Below are 11,326 nucleotides of genomic sequence, written 5' to 3' on the forward strand. Positions count from 1 at the left end.
TATCCTTAAGTCCACAACCATCTCTTTAGTTTTGTTGATGTTCAGAGACGGGTTGGTGGATCCACACCAGGCTGTTAACCGTTACACCTCCTCTCTCTTGAGAATCAGAGTCAGTAAAAATCTCTTGACTCAGATTATATTAGTTGTTTTAACAGTAATATAATGACCAGATATAACTCTCTTTCAGTCTCTTTAGCGGAATAAAATATGTGATTACAGTAAATTTGAATGCAGGATTAAGAATCAGAAAGAAAACAGAACAGCTCATACTCCCAACACTGCTCCACCTCACACTTTTTCTCCTCTGCGACCATGTAAGCGTTCAGAAGGCCCAGCAGGTGGCGCTGTGCGTGTACTGATGTAGGTTTTCATTTCACTTCACTTCTACGTCAGATTCAGCTAATCCATTTTAATCCAGACCTACATGGTCTACACTGTAAAAAAACACCTGCAATATCACACTAACATAAGTATTCCCACCCTGATGTGTAGCTGAGGAGCATCATGGTTTCTCTGGAACAAACAACTTGACTGGAGCAAATTCTACAGATTTGGACCCCCACATTCATTCATTCACTCCCGCTTATCCGTAATCCCGGTCGCAGGGGCAGCAGTCTAAGCCTTCGCAGTCTAAGCAGTCAGTCTAAGCAGCAGTCTAAGCCCCGCCTTCGACTGCTGCCCAATCCTCACAGCACCGTCCCTTACGGTCCCTCCTGCAGGTGGTGAGCCCACGGGAAGGCGGCCCCACGTCACTCCGACGTCACGGACCTTGATATTTCCTTCGTAATGGACCCCCGGAGCATAGAGGGTTAAGGGCCTTGCTCAAGGGCCCAAGAGTGGCAGCTTGGCGATACCGGGGCTTGAACCCCAGACCTTCCGATCGGCAACCCAGCGCCTTAACTGCCGGAGCCACCACATGGACCCCCCCTACACGAAGATCTAAAAATGCAGATCAGAGCAGAAAACCATGAGGAAGTGAAAGGAACTGGCTGCAGAGCTGTGAGTTTCAGAAGCACAGTCTGAGGATGCTTACAAACCATTTCTGCTGCATTGGACGTTCCTCAGGGTACAATGAAGTCCTGCATTGTTACATGGTAGAAGTTTGGAACAACCAGGACTCGTCCTGGTGCTGGCAACCATGTGAGAAAGAGGTGATGAGGAACCTGATGGTGAGTCTGATTGAGCTCTATGCTGATGTGTGTGGAGATTCCAGATTAATTATCACTAGATTTTAGGGCACAGTCACCAAATAGAAACATCTCATTGAACACTTTATTTCTCCCCACACATGTTCTCTGCAGCTCAACCAGTGACCATCCAGCTCTAGGAAGGGTCCTGTTTGTTCCAGACATGTTCCATGTAGAAAGGACTCATGGTGCTCTTAGGAACCTTCAATGCAGTGGAAATGTTTTTTTGTCCTCCTCAGCAATTCATTTCTTACTTAAGTCCTTCAATGAGGGGATGCATCTCTCTGGTCCAGATTAGTGGAGTTCTGCAGTGGCGGCTGACCTTCTGCAAGTTCCTCCCACCTCTACATATGATCTCTGGAGCTCCTCCAGAGTATTAACCAGGTTCTTGGTCACGTCTTAAACCCATGATGGTCTGGGAAGAGTCTATGAAGGGTCCTGCTTCTTCCAAACCTTTTGAAAGGTTTTCTCCAACCTTGTCTGTGTTCGGCTCTGAATTCCTCTCATGGCTTTGTGTTTTTGAGTCTAATCATCTATTGTCTCCAAGCAATGTGGAGAAGCATCTCAGAAATGATCCAGTGGAAGAGTGATCCTGTAGCACCTGAGCTACATGTCAGCAGGTCCAGCAAATGGTGTTGAAGATGTTTCAGCACGCTGCTGTGTGGGGTGCAGACTGACGTGAAGGATTTCGGCAGGTTGTTGAGGAATAAACACGTGACACGTGATGATAATAATAAACACGTGATTTTATTAAACGTAGGTTTATTTGTTGAACTCTGATTTTGCATAGAACACGAGCGATGTTATTTACAGGACGCAGGAGCTGCGAGTCAGTCCATCAGACACACACACACACACACACACACACACACACACACACACACACAGGGTTTATATTGCACTTGGGACAGGAGATTACAATTGTTTCAGGATAATTCACTCATTACATAAATAAAAATCATTCAGGCCGTAAGAACAGACATAAAGCTTTCAAATCTTTCTTTTACAATCTTATGCTCTTTTTATGTACATGTGTGTGTGTGTGTGTGTGTGTGTGTGGTGATCAAGGCAGTGGAATATCAAAGCTCCCTACATTAATCTAATCACATGATGGTGCAGCTTCATGGGTCAGGAGGAGTTGAGGAGATAATAAAGCAGTAGGACTCCAGACGTGACGTATTATATATTTATCTTCTTCTTATTGCGATGTCGGTGTGTGGGAACAGCGTGAAGGAGCTGCCAGAATAACCGCCTAGGCTTCTGAGGAGGAGGAGGATGAAGAGAATCTGAATAAAATACGATCTTTCTTACAAATACTCATTTTATATATATATATATTTTAAAAAACCCTCTTCATTAGTGAGCTACACATCGCACACGATTCCGCTCTACAAAAACAACGCAGATGATGAAGAATTCGCTCATAAATTAAAGCAATAAATTATAACAAAGAGAAAGAAATATATACAGAAATGTTTCTGTGGTCACAATCAAGCGACACGTAAATAAACTCCAGGGTTTGATTTGATCCATGGAGCAGTGCAGGACGAGAGTGTGAAGGCGAGTCGAGTCGGGTTTCTGCCTCATGAGTGTGAGATCGAGGAGGAAGAGGAGGGAGAGGAAGAGGAGGGAGTCTGTGAGCCTGAGCTGAAGGAAGAGCGTTAAACAGTAACCCGTATCTGTACATTTATTGTGTCTTCAGATCTGGAGTAATCAAACAAATGAACGCAGAGGAATAGAGAGAGAGAGTGAGAGCAGGCGAGAGAGAGAGAGTGAGAGAGAGAGAGAGGAGATAAAGAAAAGCATGGCAGGGCTCCACACATTAACATACTGTACTCCAGCATGTGAGCCCTGAGCAGATGAGCGTTTTTCTACAATAAGCCCCGCCCCCAAGCTGCACCGATTGGCTGAGAGGGGAAAACAAGTACTGGGGCCTCTGTGTGTGTGTGTGTGTGTATGTGTGTGTGTAGTCTGGGGGGTAGTTGAGGTTTGCATTCTCTTTCTCTCTCACACAAACACACACACACACACACACACACACACACACACACACACACACACACGCATTTCAATACAGCATTTTTCACAACTTCCTCCATCCATGTGATGCACAGGATGAGGCTCCTCCTCCTTTAGCTCATCCCCCTCCCCTTCCCTTCCCCCCTTTGGCCATCGTTCTCCTCCCTCAGGAGAAACAGCGTATCTGTGCACATACCCATAACCCTGCACCAGCACTTTATTTACCACAGGACAGTAAAGAGTGTATTCACATACACACATACAGAAAGCTGAAATTCTTTGTCCTTCGTCAGAGCAGGCTGGGAGTGGTGTGTGTGTGTGTGTGTGAGAGACAGATAAAATAAATAAAAGTACGAGTGGGATTGCTGTTGGTTTCTGAGAGGTAGTGCGAGTGTGTGCATGACTGGTAATTACTGATTAAATAGACGTGTGTATGATTTATCGCAGGATCACGTTCACCAGTAAAAAATCAGATAAAGTTCTCTTAGTTGTTAAAAGTCTCCGTGGTAACACTTTGTGTTCGCTCCCTGCTTGTACACTGCTTATATAGGAAAAGATCCGTGTGCATCCTTACAGTGTGTGTGTGTGTGTGTGTGAGAGATTAAAGTTTTATATATAAATATCAGTTCTTTGTATAAAAATAGACATTACATTTAAAAACGGTGTAAATTTCACGATGGCTTGAAGGTCAGGGGTGCACAAGGATGTCCATGATGTGGTCGAGGTCGCTGAGGTCGGCCAGGCAGAGCTGCAGGTTGGACGGGTTCTTCAGCCCGTCGTCTTTCGGCGCGCAAAATGCCGGGATTTCCGACGGGTCGTACATGGACGTGTCGATGTCCTCGAAGATGTCGTCGAGCGCCAGGTCTCTCAGGTAGCTGGTAGAGTTGGAGATTTCGAAAGTGCCGAAGAGGGAATCGGGCGTCTTCGAGTAGACCTCGTCCGAGAGCGCCGGGGACGGTGTGGACAAGGGTCCAGAGGGGAGAGACGGTGAAGGGTCGAGAGATACAGGCGGGAGTTCGGGGACGTGGCGTGGGGTCAGGGGAGGAAACTGGGAAGATGATGGAGGTGGTGGAGCGTCTCCGCCTTCCAGCTTCATCTCCTGCTGGATTTGGCGCAGGGTGTTGGCCAGCAGCACCGAGCGGTGAAGGCTGGGGTCGGCACGGCTCTGCCAGCTCTGCAGTTTGTCCAGGCACAGGTCCAGCACCAGCTGCCTCTGCTGGGGGTACGGGAGGTCCAGCGAGGGCTCCTCTCCATCGTTTAGCTTACGCTTCACCCCGCGGCCCAGACCGTACCTGTGCAGGAACACAACCAGGAACATTTACCGTCTTTTACACAATGCTGTTAAATTAGCAATTCTGATTGGTCAGTTAGTTTTGTACAAAAGTAGCAGTCGTTAAGAATTTGAAGAACACGTGATCATCGACATGATCGCGCTTCCTTCTGTTATAAAGACATGTTTATGTAACAGTTGAGTGCAAGCTTTCATGCGTTTTTCTTTGTGAAGGAGTGTGTGGTGTCTGATGTCTCTGTCTCTTTACTTGTTTTGCTCGACCTTAGTGCAGCTTTTGACACCATTGATCACACTTTACTGCTTGCTAGACTTGAGAACGTTGTTGGAATAAAGGGAATGGCTCTCTCTTGGCTCAGATCTTATTTGAGTGATTGCTATCAGTTTGTTGATGTAAATGGTAAATTCTCCACACTCTCTAAGGTAAAGTTTGGTGTTCCGCAAGGATCTGTATTAGGCCCACTGCTTTTCTCTTTATATATGCTGCCTCTGGTTGAAATTTTACATAAACATGGTATTCGCTTCCATTGCTATGCTGATGATACACAGCTATATATTTCAGCAAAGCCAGATGAGAGAGATCAGCTTAACAATGTTGAGGAGTGTGTAAAGGACATTAGACAGTGGATGCTTGATATGTGAATAATATCACCAGGATCTCCTTCTTTCACCTTAGAAATATTGCTAAAATTAGAAATATGATGTCGTTACAGGATGCAGAAAAACTAGTTGATGCTTTTGTATCATCTAGATTAGACTACTGTAACACTTTACTGTCTGGGTGTGCGAGTAAGTGCAGAAATAAGCTTCAGTTAATACAGAATGCAGCAGCAAAAGTCCTCACTAGATTTAAATGAGCCCATCAGCCCTGTTTTTAATCATCTACACTGCTCCCAATTACATCTCACACTGATTAGAAAATACTACTACTGACGTATAAAGCACTTAACGCTCTCACGCCGCAGTATCTGAGTAAACCTCTGTACCAGTATGATCCTCCATGCCTACTTAGATCAAAAGGTGCAGGCTATTTGTTGGTACCTCAAATAATGAAGACTACAGCAGGAGGCAGATCTTTTAGATCAGAGTCTTCAGTCAGTAGATTTTTTTCTTAGGTAAACTGCACAGTGACATTAACTTTTATACAACAGTAAAGACACATATTAATCCATATTCTTCTCCTTCTCTCTCTCTCTCTCTCTCTCTCTCTCTCTCTCTCTCTCTCGTTAAACATGCTCCTGAGGTTCCAGTGACCACTGTTCCAGCCCCTCTTCCCTTCGTGGATCTTCCCACTTGGTCCAGGCCTGCCTCTGGATAGTGTTCTCTTCGATTGGAGGCGACTCTTTGTAGCTGAACATATTCACTTTTAATCACCACATTATCTGTGTAAAGCTGCTCTGAGACAATGGTCATTAAAAGCGCAATACAAATAAACATGAAATGAATTGAATGGTACAGCTTTCTAACGATCACATGGTAACATTAAATGCATAAAAAGCCTCATTCTTTAACAAATATCTGGAGGAATAAATACTTTCAAGTACATTTGGAGTATAAAAGTGGAGAAACATCTGCTGCAGGTGAATTTGTAACACTCAGCAGCACTGATTATCCATCCACACGTTTACTATCTGGGCAGGTGGAGACGGGGTGAAGTTTCTCGAACACTGAGATTGTGGTGTTTGATCCGAGCGTTCCGGCGTGAGCAGAAATAGACGAGTTTGTCCTCCGCCCCTCTCTGCGCTCGCTGTAGTGTGGGCGGATCGGCCCCCTCCATCATCCCCCCACTGCTCTCTGTACGTCACTGCAGACGCCACACAAGCTCCTAGGAGCCTTGCCTCTCAGCTACTTGACCTACGCCGGAGATTTCTGCTGAGACATCACTCCCGACCTTTTATAGATCAGTGCTCAGTTAGCCCTGCCCACTCGATTTTCTATTGGCCGACCATTTACAAGTCAACTGTTTCTTCAACTCTACATCCTTTCCATGGATTCATGGATTCGTATTTAAGCGTAAATATTTGCACCCGCTGCCTACATATGGCAAGCCTACATATGGCAAGCGGTCATTGAAGCTTTAAATCCTAGGACGATAAAAGAACGTGTTCGAGGATGTCTGACATCAAAACTTTATTATTTACGTATAAGCTTCAGCAGAAAGAAAAGTTCCTGCTTGGATGTGGCTGCAGCTGGAGCCTCCAGCATGAGATCAGCCTCTCCCGTGCGCAGAACATTGTGTGAGAAGAGTTGTCTCACATGCACCTTCTACATGAATATCAGATCAGACGGTTCCTCTAAAACTGATCACTCACACCATGTTCTGAGCTGGACACCAACAAGACTCGTGTCTCCATGTGACAGGTGATTTCAAGGATGTCTTATAAGAGAATAAAGGGAGACACAGCTTTGTTTGAAGAACATCTTGCTATGCTTCCACTTGGTTTTGTCGGATAAGCAGACCTCATGTCTGGGGTTAAACGAAAGAAAAAATTTAACATGCTCCTCATTTTCAACTTGAAGTTATCTCCATTATACAGCAGACTGTAGCACTTAACCTCAATTCATCTCAATACATTTCAGATCAAACTGAATTCATCTCACATCGTTCATCAGTCTGGGGTTTGAACAGAAATGTCAAAGCAAAAACTGTTTACAACTGATTAAAGCACTTCTTTACACAACAGGGACAGGAAGTGGCCTTCATTATCATCGTACACCGGCCTTTTCACTTCTCTCAGAAACACAGCACACACCTGGCACCCATTACCTTCACCAGATCTCAATACAATTCTCCATTTCCATCCAGGAGATCTCGACTTCAGTCTCCATTTCCATCCAGGAGATCTCGACTTCAGTCTCCATTTCCATCCAGGAGATCTCGAATTTAGTCTCCATTTCCATCCGGGAGATCTCGACTTCAGTCTCCATTTCCACTTAAAGGTTCTCGATTAGATTCTCTATTTTCATCGAGCAGATCTCGGTTCAATTCTCTATTTGCATGCACGAGATCTCAACTAAAGTCTCCAGTTCCGTTCTGGAGATCCCAATGTAATTCTCACTTTCGAATCACGAGATCTCTGTTCTCTTCCTAATTTATATTTACAAGATCTCGATTCCATTCTCACGTGTTCAGGTGTCCAGCAGTGGTGTCGGGATTTGATCAGAATTTCAACATTTTAACCACTGAACCGTCACTTCCATTATTATCCGCCTGCATCCGTTAAACCAACGGTGGCGAAGTTCTCATAAAAAGCGTTTTTTTAACCGCAAGTTAACTGGAATATTTCCACTCTAAAAAATAATAACACACAATGTGGACGACATCATCGAGCTGCTTTCATTTTCATTTTTCACTTTATTCAGCTGAAACGTCTGAGAACTAATGCAGAGGAAGTTACAGAGGGAACTGGCAGGAGACCTCGTTACAAAACCAGACAACAGCAGCAGCAGCGGTGAGAGAAAAAAGAAGAAGCAGGCAACTCGGAAAAGCTTGCGTGACAGCAGGAGAAGTTGAAGAGAGAGAAGAGCCGGAATGCAAGTGCGACGGGGAGGAAGAGAGAGAGAGAGGGGAGGAGAAAAGACGAGCAGGAAGTCCTGATATGGGCAGAGGCGATGGAGGCTAAGAGACGGCAGTGAGTCAGAGCGGTGAGACAGGAAGTTAGTCACCTTTAGCTGAAACTCACATCACTTCACAATTTTTTAAACCTCATGTCACCCTCACCAAGCAGCTTCTCTAAAATACTCATGCCATCTTCACCTGGCCACAAATGTGATATAAACATCTCCTTACATAAAAAAACTACAAAACATCTCCTCAAGCACCGCTTCACAGCCCGGTGTGAGTGTACAGTTACCGTAGCAACCAATAAAACTCTCTTAAAAATTAAACCCACACCTTCTGACCAATCAGAATTGGAGCTCGCTGTCAAACCTGAATCAGATATCGTGAGAAATAATAAAGAAACACTTGGTTAATTGAAAAAGTTTCTGTGTTACTAAAGTTACTAATGTAATAAGTTTATTAACTAATAATATTTTATTATTTTACAAAGAACAAAACACAGTGACGAATCACAGACCTGAACTTCACCTTTCATTTCTTTTAGAGTCTGTTTTATCAACCGGAATAAAAGAATGAGGAGAAAGGGAGGGTGGAGAGGGGGTAAAAACGGAAGGGGGGGGGAGAGGGTGGGAAGAGAGAGTGAAAGAGTGAGGTAGAGGGGTGGGGGGGAGGGGGAGAGTAAGAGAGGAGGAGGGTATGGGGAGAAGGAAGGGATGCGAGGGTGGAAAGGGGTTTAGAGGGCAGAGGGAGGGGGGAAGTGGGTAGAGGGTAAAAATGGAAGAGAGAGAGAGAGGGGGGGGGGGAAGAGACAGAGAGAGAGAGAGAGAGAGAGAGAGAACAGAGAAAGGGAGAGAGAGAGAGAGAGAGAGAGCGAGAGGGAAGACAGAGAGAGAGGGGGGGGGGGAGACAGAGAGAGAGAGAGAGGGGGGGGGGAAACAGAGAGGGGGGGGAGACAGAGAGAGAGAGAGAGGGGGGGGGGAAACAGAGAGGGGGGGGGCAGAGAGGGGGGGAACATAGAGAGGGGGGGGGACATAGAGAGGGGGGGGGGGACAGAGAGAGGGGGGAGGGAAAGAGAGAAATAAGCAGTTAGCAGAACTTGTTGATATCAGGCACGAGACGCGTTTCTACACATGAAACCCAGTTGATTTGAATTCTTCTCCACTTGTTTGTAGGTGTGAACTCTGATCTTCTGATCTCCTGATCCTCTGATCTCTCCAGGCTGGTGCTCAGTGTGTGTATATGATATAATATGATATATTATATGATGATGATGATGATGATATGATGGTACCTGGCTGAGTAAAGGGCATCTGGTGGTCCGGGCTGAACTTCCTTCTTCAGCACAGAATCTAATCGACACCCCGCGGTGTTCTTCCCTTTCATGGAGGCATTCAGGAGTAAAATCTCCCTTTGTCCCATACCATAATGTGAAATATAAATAATTATTTAATCCAAAAGGAAACTTCGGTGAAGAATTAAAACTCCGGTAAACACGACACGGTTAAAGTCAGACTCCGCGCCACACTGTAACACTGCACTACATCCTTACAGCTCCACAGTCCCGCTTCTCCCCGGGGTTTATCCGCGCCGAACCCGCACCTTCCCCCGGAGCACGCCGGAGCCAGAGCCGGAGCCGGAACCGGAGCCAGAGCCGGAGCCGGAGCCGAGGCAGCGCTGTACGCCGGACTCAGTCCCCAATCTATGTGACAGAAGCTCCGGGAAGGAAAAAAAAAAAAAAGTCCAGCTGATGGACGGTCGTCAGGTGGGAGAGCGTTGATTGGCCCGACGAAATATTTCCCGAGTGCTGATTGGCTCACTCGTATCTCGAGCCCGCCTAGTAACTGCATATCATTCGCTGCTCGCCTCACGACTCTTTTCTGATTGGCTGCCCGCCTTTTACCTTCCCGCCCACACGGACACGTGACCGATAAACTCGGTAAAAAATAAATAAATAAATAAATAAATAAACGTAACATAAACATGTGTATATACGTATATTTTCTATTAGATTTAACTCATAAACAATTATACTATTTTAATCACCAGTTAAACAGACATATTGTTTTTATTGTTGAACTTTCGTAACTCGAGGCTGGAAATTTAAACGGTGGCGTTAAGAGCTCTGACGTCATTTCCGGTAGTAGCCACCATTTTAATGGCGCAAGTCATTTGAAGGAAATATTATGACATATCAATAACTTTGAATGTAAACACGATGGATATGTATTTATTCATATTAAAATTAGAATATATGTAAATATTATATATATTTAAATTTATATAAATATATTTAATTCCTCGCTTCAGCACGTTTCTGAGACAAACTCTAGATAGTTGACCTCGGTCCACAATGGTTGTTTTTGATTGGATGTCCAACCTGCCAATCATTTAAAGACCCGCCTATACTAATCAACGGGGATATTTTGGGGGCGAAGCTTCATTATGGAGAAGTGCAGTAGATCAGACACACAGAAAACCCACACAGTGAGATTAAAGGTCATTACTAAAGCAAGAAACCCAATGAACAACCACATACATCATCTCCAGCAGAAGCATCGAGATCAACCTCGTAACATCACCCCAGGGTTTCCTGCGGTTTATAAGTGTGTTAGTTTTCCTGGGGATTTGAAATGAAAGCAAATTGTGTGTTTTTTACAGTAAACAAACGGCAAAAGTATACATGGTTCAGAAAGAAGATTGAAAACAGTTTTAACTGTGTTTTGGTGACGTTTCCTTACGATATCCAGCATTGTGCAGTTTGCTACAGATGCGGGTTGTGAGCTTTGATTAGTTCACTCTCTGACCGTCCAATCAAAGGAAGTGTAAATGCAGACATGATTGTACGCCTGCTAGATGGCCCCAGTTTCACCAACTCGAAATATATACGATTGGTTAAAGCATCAGCTTCTAGCAGCATGTGCTTTCTGCTGTGGCTGCCCACACACACTCACAGCACTAGCAAAACATTATGAGAAATCTGATTGACTAGAAACTCAATGTCGAGCACCCAAGAGAAACACTATAAAATATAGAGAACAGGTTACTGGGAAGATTTTAATAGATATTCATGGACAAAATATAAACATAAGTCAGTGATTGATAATTTAGGGCAGAAGCTTTGCTGTTCCTGACGGCCCATCACAGGGCAGCTATGTTTCTCACCTGGAGTGTGAAGCCTCCAACGTGCCATTGAATGGCCTGGTTTATCATTTGTCTTTTCTTTACGACTCTCAGTGTATAATCACAACCTATTCTGACTATAAAAGGACT

The 11,326-nt window shown here is 44.8% G+C and overlaps 1 protein-coding gene across 3 annotated transcripts; it reads right to left on the reverse strand.

Annotated features, from left to right (window-relative positions):
* Positions 1 to 1,912: 1,912 nt before the first annotated feature.
* Positions 1,913 to 9,685, reverse strand: LOC310737964 (cell division cycle-associated protein 4). Of its 3 annotated transcripts, none has more exons than XM_083562776.1 (3): positions 9,348 to 9,685; positions 3,858 to 4,498; positions 1,913 to 2,447 (listed from the first exon to the last, which is right to left on the reverse strand). In XM_083562776.1, the coding sequence occupies exons 1-2, from the start codon at positions 9,473 to 9,475 to the stop codon at positions 3,895 to 3,897; spliced, it is 732 nt and encodes a 243-aa protein (XP_083418902.1). In that variant the 5' UTR covers positions 9,476 to 9,685; the 3' UTR covers positions 1,913 to 2,447; positions 3,858 to 3,894. The 3 variants fall into 3 exon arrangements, with proteins under 3 accessions (XP_083418902.1, XP_083418901.1, XP_083418900.1); XM_083562775.1 differs by having other exon boundaries at positions 1,913 to 2,473; XM_083562774.1 differs by lacking the exon at positions 1,913 to 2,447 and having other exon boundaries at positions 3,629 to 4,498.
* Positions 9,686 to 11,326: the final 1,641 nt, after the last annotated feature.

This window comes from Silurus aristotelis, assembly GCF_946808225.1.
Source record: "Silurus aristotelis genome assembly, chromosome: 15".
Lineage (NCBI taxonomy): Eukaryota > Metazoa > Chordata > Actinopteri > Siluriformes > Siluridae > Silurus > Silurus aristotelis.